The sequence below is a fragment of the Sus scrofa genome, chromosome 9, assembly GCF_054392235.1.
Source record: "Sus scrofa isolate SSC_HxYL_T2T_F1_AM1 chromosome 9, Sscrofa_HxYL_maternal_Yorkshire_Landrace_v2.0, whole genome shotgun sequence".
NCBI lineage: Eukaryota > Metazoa > Chordata > Mammalia > Artiodactyla > Suidae > Sus > Sus scrofa.
The window spans coordinates 92,435,008-92,460,904 of record NC_139391.1 but is presented as its reverse complement, the minus strand read 5'-3'; the positions used below and the strand labels follow the sequence as shown (position 1 = coordinate 92,460,904).

At 35.4% G+C, this 25,897-nt stretch overlaps 1 protein-coding gene across 50 annotated transcripts in view; it reads right to left on the bottom strand.

The window, feature by feature from the left end:
- Positions 1-25,897, bottom strand: part of HDAC9 (histone deacetylase 9) — a 967,336-nt gene that overhangs the window by 412,637 nt on the left and 528,802 nt on the right. For 18 of the 50 annotated variants that reach the window (XM_084977200.1, XM_084977210.1, XM_084977178.1 and 15 more), the window contains 4 exons: positions 23,202-23,443; positions 17,857-18,007; positions 16,725-16,851; positions 14,007-14,128 (listed from right to left, as the gene is read on the bottom strand). In XM_084977200.1, coding sequence (XP_084833326.1) covers positions 14,007-14,128; positions 16,725-16,851; positions 17,857-18,007; positions 23,202-23,443 — 642 coding nt within the window. The remainder of the gene's footprint in view (positions 1-14,006; positions 14,129-16,724; positions 16,852-17,856; positions 18,008-23,201; positions 23,444-25,897) is intronic. The other 32 variants (XM_084977181.1, XM_084977192.1, XM_084977218.1 and 29 more) reach the window with 3 other exon arrangements.

Genomic DNA, 25,897 nt, shown 5'->3' with positions numbered 1-25,897 from the left:
TTTGGAAAAAACTTCCTATAAAACTGCAGTGTTTAAGACGACTTGTGAAAAAAGGGTAGGCAGCAGAGATCAGAAGAGTGCGCTGAGGGAAGGCCTAGGGCTTGTGTGAAAATAACACATTCAATTTTGAAAGAGAGTTAATAGGATCAGAGCTGCCCTTTAGAAGAATGAATGCTGGTTAGTTTCATTCTCTGTCCAGGTCATTTGAGAGCTGCCACAATCTTCATGCAAATTTCCAGGGTGGGCAAGGAGGCAGGCTCCCCACCTGCTGTCCCCAGTTTAATTTTTTTCTCTCCATGAGAGTGGCTGATTAAGGGCTGGTACCTGGCCCAAGGTGTTCAAGTGAGTCAGTCCTAGGAATTATCAGAATTACTCCAGGGAAAGTGATCATTTTTGCTGTTCTTTCAAAGCAGGTAAGAGGTAAGGGCTGTATTGGGTTGTCCTTGTCACCATTAACAGAGGGTATTACTGTATGTAAAGTCTGGCAGAAACAGGATAGAACTCACACTTCTAGTAACAATATGTGAACCACAGAATTAACATCATTTAACCAACAGATGAAATAAATTCAGTCAAATGAATCCTTCACATCCTCTCCTTTTCTTTTCTTTTTCTTCAACTAAGCTAATTTGTACTGGTTTCTTGCTCCTCAAAAATTAAGTCCTGAGGTGCTCCTGAGGATCTGGCATTGTTTCTTTAGTGCTCAGGTTGCAGCTGGGGTGTGGTTTCAATCCCTGGCCAGGTGCAATGGGTTAAGGATCTGGAACTGCCACAGTTGTGGCAGCTGTAGGTTGCAGGTGTATCTCAGATTTGATCCCTGGCCTAGGAACTTCCATATGCCGCAGGTGTAGCCAAAAACAAACAAACAAATTAAAAGAGCTGAAAATATCATTCTGCTCAGACATTACATCTTGGACAATATGATTTAGTATGCTTTTAAGTCTATGTCCAAACTCCTAGGGAAGAGTTTGCTGTAAGTGATTAGTGATGTGCTCCTTAGGTATTGGAAGGATTTTATAGTGACACTAAGGCCACATGCATGCCAGCCTTGGTCTACGCCTGTGCTGTCCTTTATGATAGTCACTAGCTAGTGATGTGAATATTTGCTTTTAAATTTAAAACTCGTCAATGAAAATTTATCTCTTCAGCCACACTAGCTACATTTTGTGTTGAAGTGCCCACATTCACCTAGTGGCTACTGAATTGGACAGTGCAGACAGAGAACTTTTCCAATTATTACAGAAAAAGTCTGTTTAGCAGGACTAGTTTTCAAAGAACCACACATTGATAGCTGTAGTAGGATAATAAATTCTCTCTGAGAGTTTCTTTTTTGCTACCTACTTCACAATATATATAAGAAATGTAGATAATTTCAATTAAATATGTTGAAAGCTTATAACTAAACCAATTAATACATTAATGTCTTACCTACATTCTTCAGGTGATTTGGATTTTTGCTTTCACTTAAAAAAATGTTTATAATCCATAAATATGAAACAGTAGTGTCTCAAGAAGTAAGGTGGTTCAAAAGCTAAGTTAAGAAAGTTTTCAATCAACATGTCCCTTACTATGAGAACTCTGCGTTCCATAGTGGCACAAATCCCTTTTACTCATATTAAATTATTTAATACCCTCCAATAGGTCCAGCACAAAGTGTACTTTGTCATATAAGGAATAAAAATGTGACAAGCACTCTCTTAAAGGATCTTTTTACCATCTAATGGGGAAGAGCAAGATAAAAACAACAGTATGAAATATGATATCTAATAACTGACATATGATTGGCAGTTCTTACAGCAAAAATTACAGTGAAAAGACAATATGGAAAAGGAAAATGTCAGAATGAAGGTTTTATAAAAAATGACTTCTGAATTTATCTTGTATATGGACAGGTGGTAAAGAATGGAGGACTTAAATATTAAAATAAAAATAAATATAAGCTGAAAAGCAAATAGTCAAGAAGAGGCTGGTAGACAGAAAAGGAGATAACTCTGGGTAAATTAAGGTTACCTGATGAAAAATCTAGCGTGCCAGGATAAAATGTTATTATGTGCAACCTTAAATACCAAGATGGTTTTTGAGCAAAGAGATAATGGCTTTCACCAGATTTCTTCGCCATAAAGGCTAGTTTTACTTCAAAATAATTCAGTGGGTGACTGGAAATTTAAAGAAAATGTAATCACAAATATTTCATCATTTATTTTGTTATCATTTTTCCCTATTTAGGGCCTCACCTGTGGCACATGGAAGTTCCCCAGCTAGGGATCAAATCTGAGCTGCAGCTGCTGGCCTACACCACAGCCACAGCAACACCAGATCTAATCTGCATCTGTGACCTCCCCACAGCTCACAACAACACTGGATCCTTAATCCACTGAGCAAGGCCAGGAATTGAACACATATCCTCATGGATACTAGTTGGGTTCTTAACCCACTGTGCTATAAAGGGAACTCCTATTTTGTCCTCTTTTAATTTATTTCATTAGATATGTCTAGATACCCATAAGTGCATATATTTGCATAGAATATTTTCCCAGTGTTTCAAGTTATATAATTGCAAATATTACAAATTAGCAGTCATTTTTCAATCATTCTCATGATTATACAACAGATGGCTAAATGCTTTTAAAAGTCTTAATTATTATTTTTTGCCAATTTTTCATTCCAATCTTGTCTAAAATGTCCTGTCTGTTTTTAATTGAGCATTTTATGGGGAGTAAGAAATATGTCATTAGACTTTTCTATAGTTAATTAGAGTGAATTTGAGATATAATTCCGCAAAAGCACCATCATTTATATCTTATTTATATGTTCTTCAAATCATTAACATTTTATCCTTCTCTTCCTGAAATGTGATGATATAGTTCCTTTTTTAGGCTTATACACAATATTAGGAATCATTTGGTCCAAGTCTGTCATTTAACTGAGAAATCTGAGGTCCAAAATCATGAAATAATATTAATATGTTCAAGGTCATATATTAGCGACAGGGTTAAGACCACAACTCTAGACTCCTTTTGCCATTCTAATTATACTACAATCACACCACAAGGCTACTACTAATAATTCCTACTACGAATGCCATAACATTATTCTCAGTAACTCACACTGGTAACATGTACAGAGACTCTGCTATATGCCAAGCACTGTGCAGGGGGCCTTCATGGCATATCTTTATTGCTTATAATAATCCTGCAAGCCAAATATTTTCCATACTTGACACTTTCAAAATTGAGGCTCAGCGAAGTCTTCCAACTTGTACACAACTCTAACCAGTAGCACCATGCTGGAATTCTCAGCCAGATCCAACTTCAAACCAGGAGATTATTTTCCATGCTTTGTCTTTCTAGGCTGTACTGATTTTTTAACAATACTTTCCCCCACAAGGAAATAATTTGAGTTAGATTTTCAAAGTTCTTACAAGGATGATTAATTATCAAACAATTCTCAAGTGACACTTGCTCTTAGTTCCAACTGATTTTTATACATACTGCATATACAATCTGTGAGACCAGCTTCTCACTTATTGAATTGTGAAACTTAAAACATTTGTTCCTTGTTTCTAATCTAACCATACATTTAACTTGCACATCAGAAATTCTTAGGAACATTAATTTCTATTATGCTTTTAAATGAAGAAACTCACATGTTGTAAACTTGTATCCTTCCTCTATCACAAGGATTCTTACTATCCTATACCATTTAATTCTTGGGTAAATACTACAGTAATTTATCAATTGTACAGGCACCACTACCTTATACACCACTAAGGAAAAAATAAGCAAAAATTAAAAACATTGCCAGTTAAACCACAAAATATTATCCAATAGGTCCATTCAGATATATGTGTTTAAAATGAGCAAATAAGCCAAATCATTCTGCTACAGACATTAAATTTATACAGTGCTGTGAGTAAATTATATTTTAATAAAACAAGAAGAAAAAAATAAGTACCTTAAAAGCAATGAAATATGGTAGTTGAAAATGGCTAACATTTCATAATAGAAATGGTTAAATCCATCAAAAAGCCTTCTTTTAAAAAGTAAATTTTCCATGTAAAAATTACATCTTATTTTTATCTTTTTAATTTTAATTTTATTATTACTATTATTATTATTGCTTTTATGTCTGCACCTGTGGAAGTTCCCAGGCTAGGAGTTAAATCGGAGCTACATCTGGTGGCCTACACCACAGCCACAGCAACGGGGTATCTGAGCAGCATCTGCAACCAACACCACAGCTGTTGGAAATGCTGGATGCCCGACCCATTGAGTGACGCCAAGGATCCAACCCACATCCTCATGGATACTAGTTGGATTCGTTTCCACTGCACCACATCGGGAACTCCTAAATATTATTTTTAAAAGGAGTTGATTTTTCTAAATTTTGAAGGGCCAAAAATTGGTTTTTTTTTCTTACTTATCAATTGTCCAGTGTTCGATATGAAAAGTGGGAAATACACAGAAAAAAAAGTCCTTACAATTCCCAAGTCTTGCATACATAGTAGTTTACGCTGTTTCAACCCAATATTTCATCAAACTTACTCTCAAAGTAGCAAAAATTAAAGGAGTATTGAATTCTTATCAAAGAGAAGAGAAAGATGACATATACAAGGGGTCATAGAATAAAATACCATAGAATGAATCATTAGGTAAAGACTTTAGCACGACGTACTGCAGTCCTTCCAAAATGTGATTTAAAATTATTTCAGTCTATTCTCTCTCTGTCATAGTATTTTTAGTATGGATTTGTTAGTCATGACCATGCTGAGCAGAAAGAGTCTCAGTCATTGCTGTTAATCTTATAAAAATCATTTAAAATTAGTCACTAAGAATTACATTGTTTAAATATGACTATCCCCTCAAAAAGCTGAAAAATTGTGTTTTCCAATTTTTTTGAAAATATTTTACAGATTTAAAAGTCGATGGCTGATGTGTGGTATCAGCTCCGACATGTAAAAAGTTGGAACTCCTCACTGACATCCTCACCATAAGAAAGCTGGGCAAATTAAAAACAAAAGTGATTTTGTTTAAGATTCATCAGAGGACTGGGGCCTCAGAGCAAGCTGCCACTCCAAAATCTGGAGAGAAAGGAAAATACAGAAAATCACAGAGAGATGAAATTACTGAGAGCAGAAGCCACTGGACCCAGTTAACTGGTAAGAATATTTAAATGGTAATTTTGATGAGTTGCTGGAGATTGAGAGTGGACTAGCTTGAGAGTTAGAAATTCCAGGGGCCCAATCTCATGGGGGAATGTAAGAACCCAAACAGGTTCTCTCACTGAAGATCACTGAAGAGTCCTCTTCTATATAGATGCCAGTGGGAAGTAGAGGTGTAGGAGGAGAGAAAAGGAGCCATTTTGAAATATGCCCAGGTGAAAAGTACAATTATGATATATACCCAGTTCCTTCAACATAGCAAAACCTGCCCTCTGAGGGACAATATTTTACCAGAGCTTTATTTGACCTGGAAGGAAGGGTAGTTAGCCAACTCCAAACTCTTGTAGTTTTCCTGTATCACTTAAGTAAAAGATAAAAAACAGTTATAAAAAGATAAAAACAGATTAAGAAACAGTTCTGGAGGTCGAAGATCAAAAACTCAGGTTCCATTAAAAAACTGAGATCTAATCATAGAATTAGAGAACATTGTCTCTACCTAACGTTTTAACTACATCAACAGAGTTCCACTATAACAACAGTGAATTCCAACTGAAAGAGCTGAAAGACCCACTCTATTTATGAAGGAGTTCTTAGGGAAACCCCAAAACAGCAGAGGAAGAAAAAACAAAAACAAAACAACCCATGGAAACTAGAGGAAACCAAAGCCTACATTTATAGGAAACATTAAGCACAGCCCAGTTCCAGCCATATTAACATAAAATCTTACACCAAAAGTCTAACCATTCAATTTATGTTTTCTAATATAGCATGTCCAGTTTTAAACAAAAAGTTGAAAGCAACTAAAATGCAAGAGAAAACAGTCTGAAGAGACAAAGAAGCATCAGCCAGACATAGATATGACAAAGACGCTGGAATTATCAGGTAGAAAACTTAAAATAACTATGAGTAATAAGTTAAGGGCTCTAATGGAAAACGCTGACTACATGCAAGAATATGTGAGTAAAAGTTAGCAGAGATAGAAATTCTAAGAAAGTACCAAAAGGAAATGCCTGAAAACAAAAGCACAGAATGAAGAGTGCCTTTGATGGGCTCATCAGTAGACTGGACATGACCAGGGAAAGACTCAATGACCTTGAAGACAGGTCACCAGAAATCTCTGAAGCTGAAAGGCAAACAAAAGAATGAAAGAATAAAATTCACCCCAAATCTGGGACAATTACAAAAGATGTAATATATGCATAATGGGAAACCCAGAATAACAAAAAAGAAAGGAACAGAAGACTATTTGAATACTGGCTGGAATCCACAGATACAGGAATCTCAGGGAACAAGAAGCAATGTAAATATCAAAAAACGACACACAAAGGCACATGGTATTCAAACAGCAAAAAAATCAAAGACTAAAAATAGCTTCAAAGAAACCAGAGGATATTAGAAAGTAGCTTGCCTACGTAGTAACAATGATATGAATTGAATCAAATTTCTTCTCAGAAACTGTGCAAACAAGAAAAGAATGAGGTGTTTAAAGGGTTGTAAAAAAAAAAAAAATACCAGCAACCTAGAATTCTGTACTCAGTAAAATTATCCTTTAAACATGAAGGAGAAACAAAAATTTTCTTAAACAAAAACTAAGGAAATTTGTTGTCACTATATACCTCCTTTGCAAGAAATATTAAAAGAAGTTATATATAGTAAGAAAGAAAAGGATATAAATCAGAAACTTGGAGCTATATAAAGGAAGAAACAAATGAAGGTAAAATAGAATGTTTTGTTTTTCTTATTTTTAATTGGTCTGACTATTCAAAATAATATTATAAACATTATGTGATTCTAACTTATGGAAAAGTGAAATCAATGGCAGCAAAATTATACAGGATAGAAAAGAGAAATTGGAAATACTCTGTTATAAGGTACCTTTACCCATAAAGCAATATAATGTTATGTGAAAGCGGGTGCAGATTTGCTACAAATGTGTACATCAAATGCTAAGTTAATGAAATCACAAAGGGAATTTTTTAAAAGAGGTAACAGTTGATATGCTAATATAGCAGAGAACATAGAATCATATACAAGGATCAGTTAAAACCAGAGAAGGCAGAAAAAGAAGGGAAGATTTAAAAAAACAAAGTGTAATGATTAGAAAACAGTTACAAACATGGTAGATATTAATCTAACTATATCCATAACTACTTTAAGTATGACTGGTCTAATACACTAATTAAGAGAGACTGTCAGAGTGGATTAAGAAAAAAACTTGGAGTTCCTGCCGTTGCCCAGCAGATAACGAACCCGACTGGTATCCATGAGGACACGGATTCTATCCCTGGCCTCGCTCAGTGGGTTAAGTATCCAGCATTGCTGTGAGCTGTGGTGTAGGTCACAAGAGCAGCTCAGATCCCACGTTGCTGTGGCTGTGGTGTAGGCCAGCGGCTACAGCTCTGATTTGATCCCTAGCCTGGGAACCTCCATATGCTGCAGGTATAGCCCTAAAAGACAGAAAGACAAAGAAAAAAAAAAAAAGAAAAGAAAAAGAAGCTCAAGTATATGCTATCTATAAGAAAACAATTTAAAATATAAAGACACAGATAAATTAAAAGTAAAGGCACAGAGAAAGATACACCATGCTAACACTAGGAAATTACAAATTAAAACCACAGTGAGAAACCATCACACATCAACCAGAATGGTTCAAATCCAAAAACACTAAACTGAAAATACCAAGTGCTAGCAAGTATGTGGAGCAACTGGAACTCTGATCTACTGCTAGTAAGTATGCAAAATAGTATAGCCATTTTAGAAGACAATCTGGCAGTGGCTTACAAAACTAAACATCATCTTACCATACAACCCAGCTATTGTACTCCTAGGCTTGTACCTAAATGAGCTAAAAACCTATATATCCACAAAAACCTACATGTGGATATTTAAGGCAGCTTTATTCATAATTGCTACAACTTGGAAGGAACCAAGATGTCTTTCAATAGATAAATGGATAAACAAACTGTGGCTCATTCATACAATGCAATATTTTTCAGTGCTAAAAAGAGCTTTCAAGCCACAAAAAGATATGGAGGAATCTTAAATGCATACTGCCAAGTGAAAGAAGCTACATTCTATATGATTCCAAACATATAACATTCTGCAGAAGGCAAAACTATAGAGACAGTAAAAATATCAGTGGTTATCAGGGGTTGGTGGAGGGTAGGATGAACAGATGGAGCACAAGATTTTTAAGGCAGTGAAACTATTCTGCAGTATATTATAATGGTGGATGCCTGTCATGACATTACTCATTTGTTAAAATCAGTGGAACTTTACAATATAAAGAGCAAACCTTAATATAAATGATGGGCTACATTAATAATAATTACTGATAATACTTCATTAATTTTTTGGCTGCATCTGTGGCATGTAGAAGTTTCCTGGCTCAGGATCGAAACTGTGCCACAGCAGAGACAACGCCAGGTCCTTAACCTTCTGAACTACCAAGGAACTTTGTCATTTGTTAATTTTACCAAGTGTGCTACACTAACGCAAGATGTTAACTAAGAGCAGAAACTGGGAGAGAGGAGAAAGATGTGGGAACCCTCTCTTATTTGATCAATTTTTCTTTAGTAAATCTAAAACTGCTCTAAAAATTAAAACCTACTGGTTTAAAAGTGAAGTTAATAGCAGAAATTAAAACTCTTGGAGTTCCCATCATGGCTCAGCGGAAACAAATCTGACTAGCAACCATGAGGATGCAGGTTCAATCCCGGGTTTCACTCAGTGGGTTAAGGATCCCGTGTTGCCATGAGCTATGGTAGGTCACAGATGCAGCTAGAATCTGGCACTGCTGTGGCTGTAGCGCAGGCCAGCAGCTACAGCTCTGATTTGAGCCCTAGCCTGGGAACCTCTGCATGCCACCAGCGTGGCCCTAAAAAGACAAAACAACAAAACAAAAAAGGAAGGAAGGAAGGAAGGAAGGAATTAAAACTCTGCTTGGCCCTAGCAAGGAAAGAACATCAATCAGAGCTCCTCCTATAGTAAAGAAACAAGTCTGCTGTTACCTTTGGACACCATACTAAACTCCAAAACACCAGGGAATATGCAAAATTAACAAAGACCTTTATTCCCATCTTGACATTAGCACTGTAAGCTTCAGATAGCTTAAGCTTTATTGCTTTCTCACTAGTTTTTTCATTTTATCAGTAAAGGTGGCAGAATATAAGACCTTAAAAAGACTTAAGTTTTCACCTAATGAAAATAAATGAAACTCAACCCTTTATCAACTAGAAGCATATTTACTAGGCAGTTACTAAGTGCATTATATGCATTACTTAACTGAATCCTTAAAATGCAATCATTATTCCCATTTTACAGATGAGAGAATCATAACCTAAAAAGGTTAAGTTTCTGAAGATTGAGGACCCAGATTTGAAGCTTATAGGTGGATTCAAGGCCCTTGCAGCATTGCTTCTCAGTTCTGGGAAAACTGGTATAAAACTGATTACAAAAAATATATTTTAATAATTTTAAACAAGAAGAGCTACAAAAATAGAACTAAGATAGAGTACTAAATTATATAAAATACTCCTGTTTTTGTCAATCTGGAATAAGATTTGGAGTGAATATTTTTATAAACATAACTTCTATCTTGGTGCTGTGTGTGCAGAAAAGTGTGCATGTTCATGTGTGCACATGGGCGTATGTTTGTGTATTATGAGAAAGTCACAGAACAAGAGAGAGAGATTTTAAGACATTGTTTAAAAATCTCCTGGTACTAATTCTGGATTATAACTTGAAAAGGTCACCAAGGTACCATAACATAACTTCTAACTTCTATACTGAGGGAGATTTATAAAGCTATATATCTCATCTCTGCTTCTTTCCAATTACTCAGTGTGGAAAATGACACTGGCCTTCCAAAACCTTAACTTATGTTTGGACCCCTTCCATCTTTTGAGTCTTATTCTAGTGTTGCTGACCATTAAAATGAACACTTCAGTGGGGCTGGAACAGTCCCATTAGTCCAAGCCAAGCTTTAGCTTTATATGGCTTGTGCTCTTTAAGAGGTTAATCTAGCCAGCCAGCTTACTTTGTTCAGAAGTATGAAGCGGAAAGACTGTGACATTCAAAGAAAGGCAAAGTTCACTGGGTAAGACCCCAATAATATAATGGAGCATAAAACTTCTAGAATTTTTTACCATAATATTTTATGAAACATATGCACACACTCATATGAACAGGGATCCAATTCAAATGGTTTTGAAGGTGAGTTCAGAGTCACCACATATGCAGTATCTTTGCAAGAAATATATACTATTTCAAAAGCGCCTGGATCCAGAAGCTTCCTTTCCCTATTTATAGTGTATTATCAGTCCAGTAGTGTATTGCATTAGCAAAAAAAGTCACCTACTACAGCATGATATAATTTGCAGCCAAAACCTAAAGTTCAGTAAAATAACACAAACTTCAGAATCGACAAATTCTTAGGTTACAGAACAAAAGAAATCACAAAGGGTAATTCTAAAGGAAGTGCTATTTTAATAATAGGTAATAAATATAAAAATTGACAACAATTATTTTATTCTCAACTTCACAACTGTGAAAGCCTTTGACATTGACTGTTATGGAAGGAGTAAGAGACTCTCAATTCCCGCATTTAAAAGAAAAGTGAATTAGGAGTGGGCCTGATTAGAGTGAACCATTTATATTATTCTGATGTTTCCAACAAGCCCCAGTGCAAGGAGCAACTATGATTCTCCTAAGGGGAAGGAAATAAAGGTCCACTTTGCATGACAAAGGTCAGATTTCTGCAGGCAAAGGAGACTTCTGTGGTTGACATTTCCTAGGCTGTCACTGTCCAGCTGAGTCCTAAGAGGTCAAGAGAGGTTCCAAATTCTGCTCAAGGCTTAGGGAACACCCCTGGGGCCACTTTAATCATTTTAAGGTCATTAAGACTTTTCTTACTCTGGTTCCAGCTTTGCTCTCTTAAATCTTGCTAACACATACTGGCAATTCGGTACTGATGCAAGTTAAAAAGAAATTTAAAGTATTTAGTATTATATGCAGATCAAAAGGTGGAATCCACTTAACAACTTCTTTTAAATCTAAGATTGAGTTCAATGAAATTCAAGAAGACCATAAACGCCCCAATAGAAAAGCTCGACTCTATAACAGCTGTCCTGGTATTTATACAGTATGATCAACACCCCTCCTCTAGATTTCATTTTAATATGATGTAACTTTATGTGAAAATTATCTTAAACAGTTTCCCCAATCATCACAGATGTTTAACTATGGTAATCTTTTATTGTTTACTTTTTGCAGTAACTATTGAGTCACTATAATGCAACAACGCTGAAGTAAAAATCATCTGACTGTATTTCAGTGCTCTCTACTTAGTGCAAATACATGTCTAAACTTTCTCACAGTAAACTGGAACTACATCAAATGGATTATGTTTACAAAGGTTGTAAGAGTTCTGCCTATTTGTAATTAATGGTGGGGATCTCTAAGTATTTTAGATAATGTGGAGAAAACATCTGTATTTAATTATATCATACTTTTCATAGACAATGGGAATTGAATTAAGGAATATTTTGAAACCCCTATAGAGATATAAAAGTATTAATGGCTGTTTAAGAACTTTATTGGTACAGTGCTTCAAAATGTTTGGTTTTACAGATCAACAGCCTGACACTTCATAAATATCAGATATTCAATATAAAGGGAAGAAACTTAAAATATTGGGCAAACACAGAAAATACACCACTAGAAAAAACAAGGGTTGTACCTTTTCACTATCATACATTACATGTTAAAGAGATATAGAAGATGCCTTTCCTTTTAGTACAGATTTGAATAAAAATTTGTAACACCTATCATAAGCAAGATTTCTCTTTTGAATTTTGTTGTGGAGTAAGAATTTCTACAAAGATAAATTAACAGTTTGCTATTTATTCTTCACATGGGAAAAATTCTAAGCTGTTCTCATGAAATAGTAGGACAAAAGGTACTGGGTTTTAGTACTTGCCCTTAAGTAGTGAAAAAGATCAAATTTTCTCTCTGGATGCAAACTGGTTCTAAATGCCACTTCTTTTCAAAGTCAGTGTCAGTTCTGCAGTCAGTTTTCAATCTCCCAGTGGTAAGAATATATTCAAAGGCTATGTGCACAGCAGGGTAGAAGTCTTTCTCCCAGAATGTAACTATATCACTCATCAGTAACCTCCTGCCATAAGGGGACTTGTGTTTTCTTTCCTTTTAGTGACTCCTTGGGCTCTTGAATGCCAGTCACTGCACTGAGACCTGGGGCAATATTCACATAATCTCTGTCAATAGTTCCTACACATGCCATTGGTGCAACTAAATGTCAAGGCTGCAGATCAAAGTCCCCACATTCTAAAACTCACGTCCTTTATGGATCAATTTTCATAAACTATATGCCATGTTTTAGAAATATGTGGAGGCTCACTCTTGGCTTTGTTCCTTTTATTCCAAAGAAGTTTATTTATATGAAAGGCAATCTGATTTGTAGATAATAGTGTGAAATTCTCATGCAATGCACAGAACTCTTTCTTTCATTTGCATAGCCTCCTATTGAAGTATTTTACTATACTCAGAGTCTAATAATAGACATGAAAAAGATCTTTGGGCTATTAAAATAAATATGCATGAACTGCTTTGTAATACTTGACCATCCTCTTCAGTGTCTGGTACAATATGGGCTAAATGATAGGTAATGAATTCTTACTCACGATTGATTTTATTTCTAAATCTCCATTACCCTAGAGGTAAATTAAATACAGAAAATAGCTTTAGCATGTGTTTTTTTATAATCTATATATCCACTTTAATTATTCAAAATTGCTTAGGAAAATGAATATAATTATTGGAAATCATTTTCATTCTGCAGATTTTATATACAAATTACATAGCTTTATATCTCTTCAAGTAGATTTGAGTAAAATTCAATGGATCAAACTATCTGAGTTCAGTATCTTTTCACATCAAGTGTGTTTATAAAATTCTTCTAATTTACAACTTTCTCTAAAGAACTGTATTTGGAAAATCCCATAAGATTTAGAACATAATGTACACAAATGCTATTTATGCTTATACCCAGTGAAAATTTAAATATACTTATTATTGAGGTAAGAGCATATTACATGTTAAATATGCATATATCAGAGGGCTAAAAAAGAATATGGAAAACAAACACAGACTTAAAGCCACATAGCTATTTACTAAATTTCAACTTTATTCCAGATTCATTGTCCTGGTTCCCCTAAGCAAATTTTAATGTGATTATATGAGATTATTAGCTACAAAGCTTCACTGTGAATTCTTCATATCATCTGCGAGACATTAGGCAAGTCACTTACTCAGAAGCCAGCCCTGGCCTTTTGTGTCTTAATGAGAGATTACAATGTAAAGTTTTTCAAAGTGAGGGAAAAGAAGATTATTATTTTCATTTTTGCAGTAAATAGTTGAGGTTCAACAGAAAATCAGATAAATCAAGGAAATTACAGAGGTCCTCATGAATGGAGAAGATTTAAATGTTTTGAGAAATCAAATTCTCTTTACTTCTACTCCTAATTACTAATAAGAAAATAATCTGTCTAAAATACAAATGTGATTAACCTTTATATTTATAAAGCTACTTTGACAATATACTGAATCAACTGAGGTAGAAATAAGAGTGTGTGTGTGTGTGTGTGTGTGTGTGTGTGTGTGTATTTGTATGTACTCATGCACATTTTTGCTTATGCTGAGGGCAGCCGTAGGGAGGACATAATAGCTATGATTCGAATCCTCTGACTTTCCTCTAGAGGTATGGCAAAATGAAACTACAGGAATGTTATGAAAGAGCAAGTGGAGTCTTCTTGTGAAGTTGACTTACCAGTTTTTCGAAGGGGGAAATCATCTTTTGCATCTTGAGCTCCTGGTAATGTGTATTTGTAAGATGGAGACGTTCCACTCAGGGGTGGAGAGCTTTGATCCAATGACGTGTGGTGGGCAGCCCTACAAAAGAAAAAGAGGGTTCACCACTTGCCCTGGAGTTTTTATTGCATGTTGGTCAGCGATAATCGGTTGCACATGCTGTAACATGTGTCTCAGCTGTGTTTATGTTCTTTCTCTTTAGTGTGTGTAAACCACAGCCTCATGTAACCAGTTGACTTTAGCAGCATTTTATGGAATGATGCAGGATGCCTAAGGATGCCCAATGTGCCTTTGGTCACATAGTCACAGAGAAATTACCAAAGGAGAGAATTTACCAAAGGAGAGAATTTACCAAAAGCCTGAGTTTTGATATCTGAGATTATTGTGTGTTTTCTTAAGAGTCACATTAGTGGAAAAGTCATCACCTGAATACTTTTTAGTCAACAATGCAGAACAGAAGGATTTCATTTAGGGAGTTCCCTGGTGGCTTAGTGGGCTAGGGACCTGGCATTGTCACTGCTGTGGTTAGATCCCTGGCCCAGGAATTTTCACACATCACAGGTGCAGTCAAAAAGAAAAAAAAAGACTCCATTAAAAAAAAAATTGGTAGTTAGTACATGGAAGTACATGAGGGTGCCTTTTACTCAGAGACAATACTATATCAATAGCCTCCAGGTCTCCTGACTTCCACAGAAGCCCTAGGTAAAGACTGGAGACACATCCTTCTTCAGTATGAAATGGATCTTTTAAAATGTTTGTCTTACCTGCATTAATATAGTGAAAGAGATGCAGTTGTGCAACTGGAGAACAGTTTGGGTCTGAACATAGACTACCCAGTGGATATAAACATCTATAATAATCATTATATATGAAGAAAACAATGGATGAGGCACAGTATCACCACCAGGATGATTTTTATACTAGTGTTATTTATTTGAATTAACATTCTCAAGAATTAACTGGTTTAAGGGTATTTCATCTAGCTATAACTAGCACAAAATTATTATATTCAGATTTTATAAATTGATGACTTACGGCTGTCCAGGAGTTGGACCCCTCTGAAGTTCAGTTCAGTACAAAAAAAGAACTGCGAAGTAACATTTGAGAGATGGGTCTAATATACCCAAGGGAATGGCTAAAGACTCTTCATGATGAGTTGTTTGCATAAAACTGTTTCCCACTTTTAAAGAAAGGTATTAAATTTTCTTAAAATAGGCTTTAACTTAAAAGAGATATGAATTAGTTACACACTATGTATGCAATTTTGGGTAATAATACATGATTTCTTTTTCAATAACTTTGATGTTGACTGAACATTTGGAAATTTTCTTCAGGGATTGATTCCTCAAGTCAACTGACATGCATGGCAAAAATTACGTAAACCATTAAAATGTATTTACACAGCGTTCTGGAATCTGCCTCATTTATCTTTTTTTTAGACGCAGAGAAGGGAAGATACTTTAAGATAGAAATATAAAAACAATACTCTTTAAATAGGACTCTTAGGAGTTCCCTGGTAGACTAGTGGTTAGGACACGGTGCTTACACTACCACCGCCTGAGTTCAATCCCTGGTCTGGGAACTGAGATCTCTCATCAAGCCACTGCATACCATGGCCAATAATAAATAATAAAATAAATAAATTTGTAAAAATAAAGGCATAATTTTTTAAAAACTGAAAAGCAATAGTTTAAAAAAGAATATGTTAAAAAACTTAAAGTATGCTTAAAGTGTCAACATTACAGAGTAATCAAGTATTTACTTCTTTATCCTTATAACGTGAGGGATTAAAAAAATTATAAGTATAAAATTCTAAATATATTTTTAAAACAAGAGAGATGAAACTGTGATCTATTAGTCTATTATCCAAATATGCTTTGACTATCAGTTTTTCTCCTGACTTTAGAAATGCCACCTCCTTCATATTTCACAAAAGGAAGAACTATGTGTTACATAGTATCTCTTTACTGAACTTGGGGAAACATAGTTGCACAAAAAACTGTAACACGGAAGTGTATTATGTTGTCAGCTTGTGTCAGAAGTCAATCTACTCTCATTTTTCAGGGTGGGAAGAAATGAGGTCAGGTGGGCAGGGGTTAACTAGCCCCTACATCAGCTGGTTACTCCTCTGTCCTCCCGTCTTTTCCCTCCCTTGTCTTCCTTCCTTTTTTTTTTTTTTTTTTAATTAAGTCAACCATCTGGGCTTGAAAAAAATAACTCAGATCTCCATCTTACATCAAGCCAAGTAAAATAAAATCTCGACCTGCCACATCTTCAGAAATTATTGTAAAGATATCAGATGCACCATCTGAGAATAGAAAAATGCAAAATATGAATATCTATGCCCCACCCAACATTTGCCAATTATTCATTCAGCACAGAACATACGTAATACTTTCTAGCCCTTGAGATGACACTTGCTAACATTTATTGAAGAGCTGCTCTCTGTTACGGACTTTACCACATTATTCCTTAGGACCTTCCCAGAAACCCTAGAGGGCAGGTACTACTATCATGCTCTTTTTACAAAGAAACAGAGCCTTAGAGAATTTAAGGGACTTGCCCACAGCCATACAGCTGAGGACTTGGCAGGCCAGGGACTTGTGCCCCGGTCCTCTGAATTCAGAACCTGTGATCTTTATCCCTGGAAATGAATAAAGCCAAACACTGAACATACGTGTACCAGAGCTTGGGATGGCGGCTCACGGAATGATTTTTTCCATTAGTTGGAGTGTCTTTTGTTGCTGATTTACTCAACAGGAATTCTTGAAGCTTCTGCTTTACTTCTGTACTTGCCACTGCCCCTGAAACACACACATACAGAAACAGATGGTGATTTGGGGTTCTGTCCTTTCATGCCTCTGGAATATTTAGTAAAAATTAAGGAGTAACAGCACTGGTCACAGCATATGAAGTTTTCCTATTAAAAACAAAATGAGAGTCTAAACAGGCTTTAGAAAGTGACAGAGTAATGTTTTGTAACTACTGCTTCAACTGCCAATTTTCAAAAGAGCTTCAATGATTTCTTTAATTGCTTTTGCAGAAGGGGGATTCCCAGAATTAATACTAATTTTTTCCTAAGGTTTAAAAAATACTGCTGAGGAACAAAACACTGCCTTTAAAAAGTCAAGAATCTTGGGAGATCATAAGTGATAAAACATATTAAAATGAGGTCTTCTAAGTTGCTAGTTTGAAAAACTAACTTTTTATAAAAGCTCTTTTGAGCATCAAACAAATAAATATCCGCTGACAATTCCAGTTCAAGTCATCACATTTTAAACCTTGCTAAGACCTGATTTTCAGCTGACCTCATACAGGAGAATTATTTGGATCTGTCTCCCTCTTGTGGATAGTTAAAACAAAACAAAACAAAACAAAACAAGTGTTCTCCCTTAAATCTTAATACTACCTAGGTTACTTGAAAACTAAATGGAAACAAGGCTTGACTTAAAAAGTAATTATTACTTGAGCAGGAGGAAGGCATGGAGTAATGTGGAAGTAAGTTTATTATTGAACAGAATGGCAGAGCTATATTGCCTTAGTATAACATTATTTTTAAGGTTCAAAACAAGGGAAATTGGTATCTTTGCCAAACAATGCTATGTTTACTTTTGGAGATGCCCATAAACTGAATGTAGAGAGCTGACATGTGAATGTCAAAGCTTTACATTTGGGTTCATAATTTATCGTTTTACTTAAACACAGACAATTTTGACAAGTTTAATTCCGCTCTTTATCAGGCTCTTTTCTGAATGACGATCAGCTAAAGATGAGGGAAGAGATCCATCTTTTACCCTGGTGCCTCTTACTTTCTCGTCCTCTATCTTTGCCTCTGAGAGGAGGAAGCTGCTGTTCTCTGCGATGCCTCTCTACTTCCTGTTCTTGCCTCTGCTGCTCCAGTTTCTGCTCCTTTTCTAGGAGTTCTTGTTGCTGTTTTATGGCTAGAAGTTCCTGTTGCAACTTGCGAGAAGAGAAAGACATGAGAGTGTGCAATTTCTTTAAGGCTTCATAGTCATCAAAGTCCAAAATTGAAATTGGAACTTATTTGTATTTACAGTTTACCCACTTTTTTGTGTACTACTGAAATCTAAAGACAAGCAACTAGTGCCATAGATGGTGTTTTTTTGGGAAAAAAAAAGTTTTTATTGGAGGATAGTTGATTTACAATGTTGTGCCAATTTCTGCTATACAGAAAAGTGACCCAGTCATTCATATATATATATGACTATATATATATATATACACACACACACACACACACACACACACATTCCCTTTGCTATATTATTTTCCATCAGAGTTAATCTCAACAGACTTGATATATATAGTCATTAACAAGAAAGTTTTTAGGCAGCTTCATCACCTACATCGCCCTATCAAAATGTTACCAAATTCATTCAGATCTTCAGTTCCTTAGTGACTTTTCTTTATACATCTGAAATATATGACACAGGCAAAGAAAGGCAGGACTTCCCAAGTCTTTCACAATATTAAAAACAACTGAAATCTTTACTTCTTATTCTGAGAAATGGTTTGAACATAAACTGAATAGGATAGTGCGATTTTAGTTAATTTGGGGGAAATCTACCAGAAATAAAATGAATGCTAAAAATTTCAAAATCCTACAGAGGAAGTTTTCAATAGATGAATGCATTCCATATATCCATAGCAAGCTTTTCTCTCAAAATAGCAAAAGTCTGGTTGGTTCACACAAAGCTCTGCAGATTAGAGAAACTGATCAAGAAGAATTCACTCCCATAAGACTATGCTTTGATGTACTATTGTCTGGCTGTCTGAATTCCTTGAATTCACTTCCACATAATGTACAACAAGAATGTGAAGCATTCTCAATAACCATGTTGAGATGTCAGATTTCTCTCAGACTGAGAAATAGACATTTATGATTAATAGTAAGTGTTCCCCCTGAGGAGTAAGTAAAGACTCTGAGTTCTACCAGGCTCTGACATTACTAGATATGAGATATAGACAACTTACTACACTCCTCAAAGCACTGGTTCCTCATATGTAAGACAGAGAAATAATCTCCCTCATACATCATGTTCATAATACATATGAAATTTAGGTTGTAAGTTTGAATTATACTAACTTTGCTTACTAGTACTATTTTAAACTCAATACTAATGGAGTTAGTGTAATTTGCTGTTTATATTAGATGCCTAGAACTCTGAAATTGACACTGAAAAGTAACAAAATAAGAATAAAAAGTTATGTGGAATGGCATCTGAGTCACTCTGGAGCAACAGATAGCCAACTCTATATGTCAAACACAACAGCTTTCCTCATCCCAGAAGGATAGGGTTAGAAGCATTTCTGGTTACTTTTCATATTAAGATCTGGAGCATTTTGGATTTGACCTACTAGTCTCTTAATGGGTGTTTCTAGATACTCCAAAAATTTCCAAATTCTGCTAACCAAAAATTTCATAATTCTGCTTCAACTTTGCCTTAAATGTTAATTCTATATAGATATTGGGGTTGGTCATAGATTCACTCAAAGCCCCAATGGAACTGAATGTTAATCTCTCTTTGGAGTCTAGAAAAACATACAATTTAATTTCCATCGCTACTATTCATTATGGAAGATTGGAGGAATGAAATTGAAAAGAAAAAAGAAACAAAACTTCACTCCTCTAGTTTAATATATTCCAGTGCAAGACAGAGGCAGGAACAATTAGGTGCTTTGGAGGCAGACAAGCTACAAATACTGGAGCATCCATTTACTGGCTGTGTGGTCTGGAACAGGTTACAGCATTTCTCTCTGCCTCAGATTACTGGCTGGGAAAATAGGATAATAGCATCTAATTCAACAGATGTAGACTATAGAAGCCTAAGATGAATCTTAGGCCAATATAAACACAAATATAAGTAAAGCATCATACTATGCCTTCCTCATAAAAACAAAATGTAAATGAATGTTAAATGCACCAACTTTTAGCCTTGCTCATAAAAAATGCAAAACAATAAAAATTTTAAAAATTAAACCAAAAGAACTCCTTAAACTTAAAAGAAAACAACTTATTATTACTTTAAAAAATCAATCCAGGAGTTCCTGTTGTGGCTCAGTGGTTAACAAATCCGACTAGGAGCCATGAAGTTGTGGGTTCGATCCCTGGCCTTACTCAGTGGGTTAAGAATCTGGCGTTGCTGTGAGCTGTGGAGTAGGTCGCAGACACGTGGCTCGGATCCCAAGTTGCGGTGGCTCTGGCATAGGCAGGTGGCTACAGCTCCGATTCGACCCCTAGCCTGGAACCTTCATATGCCGTGGGAGTGGCCCAAGAAATGGCAAAAAGACAAAAAAAAAATCCAAAATCTAAGTTTTGCTTTTAGTTATCGCAGAATCATTTTTCTTTTCCCCTTTTTATACTATCTTCCAGATGTCAGTAGACCTGCTATATCCTACCTTGTTTGGGGCAAATTAACAATTACCAATTTGCTTCTATTAACTTTTGAATAAACTCAAACAATTAATTACTTTAAAAATGTTTATGCTGATCTTTACAACTACAAAAGGCATCAAATATAAATGAAAAGAAATATCTAAATCTGACACTTATCAATATTGCCCTATATTAGGGCAATACAACTTGCACACCACAGCAGAATGAACCAGATAGCTACTTAAATCTTAAAGTATGGTGAAGAATATAAGTTTTACCCATTTGTCGCCATTGTCATCCTAACATGCCCAGAATGAATGAAGAAGAAAAGCTAGACATCTATTACTGTTTCAAATAATAATGTTTCAGAATCATTCAAAAATAAGTCTATGAACTAAATCAAAGTATCCTATACTGTAAAATATAGCCATGATTCCATGTGGGTCTCAAACCAAAATCCTTACTCTTATTTTAAGGTCTTTTACAGAGCAAAAAATCGCAAGCGTTCTTTTAGTCAAGTTCACTAAAAGGAGAAAAAATTTACATCAGGTGTCAAAGAAGCTTTTTTTGAAAATTAGATAAAATAGGCCTTCTAGGCTAAGGAAATAGAGAATAAGAAACATAAGGAAGAAATAGCATTTTTACCTTCTGAGATGCTATAATATCAATGTGGTAAAATTATATAATATTAACATAATTAGTTATTTATATTACCCCACACAAATGTGCTTGTATTTGATATGCAAGTGGGTAAAAGAGCAAGTGCCTATAATATAATATAGTAAGATATGATATAACACATAATTTATTTTATTCATAAATTTATTAATAAACTCAAAATTATTCATTAAATTAATAGATTTATTTTAATAATTAATATTTTATTAATAAATTAGCATTCAGTTAAGTCATTTTTGAAGGAATTGGACATAAAAATGCACTTTTTATTATGGAGTTCCTGCTGTGGCACAATGAGATCGGCAGTTTCTTGGGATCACTGGGATGCAAGTTCAATCCCTGGCCTGGATCAGAGCATTAAGGATCCAGCATTGCCCTAGGTGTGGCTTATGTTGCAACTGCAGCTCAGATCTGATCCCTGGCCTGGGAACTCCATATGCTGCAGGGTGGCCAAAAAGAAAAAAAAAGAACTTATAAATATCTGGGGCTTTATATTACTGTCATAATAAATTCAAATTAAACATCCACTAAGTCAAACCAAAATAGCTTTGTTTCAAATATCTTTTTTAAGAAGTTCCCACTATGTTGCAGTGGGCTTAAGTATCTGGCATTGTCTCTGGGTGGCATGGTTTCCATCCCAGGCTAGGTCCAAGTTAAGGATCCAGAATTGCCACAGCTATGGCATAGGTGTTGCAGCTGTAGCTTGGATTCAACCCCTGGCCCAGGAACTCCCATATGCCAGAGCTGTAGCCCTGGGTGTGTGTTGGGGGGAGATGCTGAAAGACATAAAAAAATGAAGTAATATTTATCTCAAGATACAAGAGAATAAACAGATACACAGACACATTTAGAATGATCTGATAATAATATAGTCCATCAAAAAATTCTGGGATATGGACATATTCTCCTAGAATAATTTAAACAATTTGGGTCTCAAATTGTTAACTACTCCCAAAATTCTTTCAATAAATTCTTATCTATAGTCTCTTAGACTTATATGAAAACACTGAAAATATCTGCACCAGCTTCTTTATATATAATTCTATTGAGCTTTTCATTATGTTATTATTTTATATGTATATACATTATGAGGTCTTTTCCATAAGGAAGGTTAAGACATATTCAGAACATCCACTTACAGACAAAAGACAAAAATAAAAAATAGAAAAACGCTTGGAGTTTCTGCCATGGCTCAGCGAAAACGAATCTGACTAGCATCCATGAGGATGCAGGTTCGATCCCTGGCCTCACTCAGTGGGTTAAGTATCCAGCGTTGCCGAGAGCTGTGGTGTAGGTTGCAGACATGGCTCAGATCCTGCGTTGCTGTGGCTGTGGCTGTGGTGTAAGCCAGCAGCTACAGCTCTGATCAGACCCCTAGCCTGGGAACTCCCATATGCCATGGGTGGGGCCCTAAAAAGACAAAATAAAAGAAACAGAAAAAGGCTCTTGGAGTTCCCTTGTGCTGCAGCAGGTTAAAAATCTGGTGTCGTCACTGCAGTAGCTTGGATTGCTGCTGTATTAGGAGATCAATTCCTGCCCTGGGAACTTCCATAAGCTGTGGACATAGCCAGAAAAAAAGAAAAGAAAAAGGCTCTGTCTTCACATAATGTGACTAATTTATCCTCTCTGGTAAATACTACGCAGATCCTTTAGAAATAGAAAATGGCTCCTTCCAAGCTCATGGATCATCTTGGTGGAGAGCAGATTAGGCAAATGGACAAAATCATGAGGAAGAAAAATCTAAAAAAGGGTGGGAAAGTTACTATTCCCTACCACAGATGCTGTAAACTAAAGGATAAAAGAGTATAGAGGCCCCTCTCCGAGAAGAAAAGCAGGGTTTTCTTGCCAGGTTTTTTTGCCAGGTTTCCTACTACTTACCCAATTTTCAACCTCTGCTCTAAATCTGCCTGTTCCCATAACTGTGTTAGAACTGTGCCTCTAATTAGTACAACCACAGTGCCCTTCCAGCCATGCATCCACATCTTATCACAGTGGAACAGCCCCCCGTGCTCCTCCTATGCCCATGTTATGGCACAGGCTCCCTGAGTCAAAGGTCAGAGACAAAGAAACGTTTGCTACCTTGATGTGCTCCTGAAGTTGAGCCTGATGCTGCCGTGTCAAGTTCTCATGCTGTTTCTGAAACTCTGCAATCAAGAGCTGCTTCTGGATTTGCTGCTGTTGCTGAATGAGCAATAACTCCTGCTGCAGTTGCTTCTCACGGACAACAGGGTCCACCACAGGCATCATCATCCTGAGGTCTGTCCTTAGGTCTAAAGGCGAGATGGGCTCCAGGCCCACAGGAACCTCTGACTTCACATCCACTGGAGACACAGAAAGAAAGAAAAAAAAAGAGTGAGAGAGTGACAGAGGATAGAAAATTATCACGCTGACTTAGAAGCAAAAAGTGAAGGTCACTATCCTCCATTCAACAAATTTTACCTCAACAAATCTATTCCTTTTTTTCAAAATGATGATAAAAGGTCTTCTGTATATCAGTTTTGATAAAATGAACCATATGCTAATTTTAGCCTGCAATTTGTACTCTGCCATGAAATCTTCCACATCTCCCTTTTTCAAAGAGATGATGCCAAAGAAATATTGATACAAAACTTATTCTACTGGACCTCTCGCCAAATTCAAGTCAACTTAGGACAAACAAGTGCAACTCTATTGAGGAAAAAAATGTACATTATACAAAAAACTTCTAACCCAACAAAATTTTTGCACTTGCAAACAATTTTGTTTGTAACCAAAGTCAGAAGATATATTATAAGACATATGCCTTATGAAGTAAAGCTTTTAACATAATGTATTTATTTGGTTATTGGACTAGCAAAGAAAAAGTACAAATCTGCATGCATGCTAAAATGTGGGAAATGATAAGAATAAAGAATATATAGACCCAGTGTAGACAGGAGTCACCTAATTTTCCACTTGAAATATTTTTTAAAACGTAACACCATGGGAACCAAAAAAAAAAAAAAAAAAAAAGATTCTGTAAGTCGACTGTGACATGCAGGCTGCCAATTTTCAACCTCTGTTCTAAATCTGCCTGTTCCCACAACTGTGTCAGAAAGTATGTTGTTACCCTGTATTTTAAGTTCTCTAGGTCTCAGTTCCCTCATATGTAAAATGGAGATAATTACCATTACAGTCATAAAATAAAGTTGTTAAAAGGATTAAATGAGATCACCCACTCAAATGACTGACAACATATAGCACATTCCTCAATAAATGCTTTATGGGTTTTTTTTTAATTATGTAAAAATGGAAATTTCCTATAGGTTTAAATAAAGCATCAATAATGTGGGGCTAACCAAACAAAAATATGAGGATCAAGTATGAAAATATAGCTGTATATGATTTCTATTAAATATTAGGGGGGAAAAACACTAAAACTTCTAGAAAAAATTTAAAACAAGAAAACAATATAGCTAAACAACTAAAACAGTCCACCTTCACTATTAAAGAAATGCATACTTTAAGTCACTATCAGGGATCATTTGCTAATTATATATACATATGATTCACATATAGGCAGATGTGTAGGTACAACAACATCCCCTTGCATAAGATAAACATACGACTAAGTAGAAAATTATGTATTGCAAATGGCACTGCCAACTGGTTTAAAACTTTCAAGAAAGCAGTATGTGATATAATAATTTGGTGATATGTATCAAAAGGCATTAAATATTTCAACCATTTGATTCAAGTTTGCCAACTCTAGGAATATATCTTAAGGAGATACTACTAGAGGAAGAAACAGTTCAAGGTCATATTGTTTACTCAAGTATTATTAAGTTAATTGAAATCACCTACTACAAGGAAATGTTCAGTAAAATATGTCACATCCATTAGGTGGAAAAATATGCAATCATTAAAAATAATGTTTATGGCAACATGAAAAATGCAGTTAAAACATTAAGTGAAAGAACAATGATAAAAGTGACATATACACTATGATAAAACTCTTTAAATATCATTTAATTTAGTCAGTATACATTTATTGAAAACCTTAAGATTCTCAAGTTCATTCTAAATGTTTCTGTTTTACTCCAGAACCCATGACAAAAAAATTCTAGCCTTCATAGAGCATATATTTTATTGGGGATTTAATGGTATTAGTCTTTGGATTCTATTCGCAAAGCCTGGTGAGCTAGAGAACAAAATAAGGTGATATTTGGGGTGGAAATATGAATAATTTTCCCCCTTCTACTTTTCCATATTTTTCCAAATTGCATCTAATGCTCTGACTACTACTCTGAGTAACTTAAATTTATAGATTCTAGGTTGGGAACCACAAAGTTAATATCCCATGTAGACATAAGAGCTATTTTCAGCAATCAAGAAAGCCTAACAGAAATCCTGTCTATGGAAGTTAAGGCTTCAAATACTAAATGAAACATTAATGTCCTGTTTATCATCTGTGTGCACATACAGGCATATGTGTGTGTGTGGGCATGTAGGGGTGGACTGCAGGAACTGCTATCAGTCTTGGTTGTTAACACTGGTGATTTTTCAATGTATAAATCAGAAGAGCTCACATTAATGGAACTGCAGATGTCACTTGAATGAAAATGGGAAAACAGTTTATTAATAAGCCATATTTGGTGGACAACGGTCTTCTAAAACATGATGTTTATGAAAGGAAAAATATTAATTATAATAAGTACGGAACTAAATGAGGATGATAATGGCTGGTAAGACCTCTTGGTCACAGTGTCCAATGCACAACTTTCAATTAAGGTTCTAAAGTAACATGAGATTTCTGA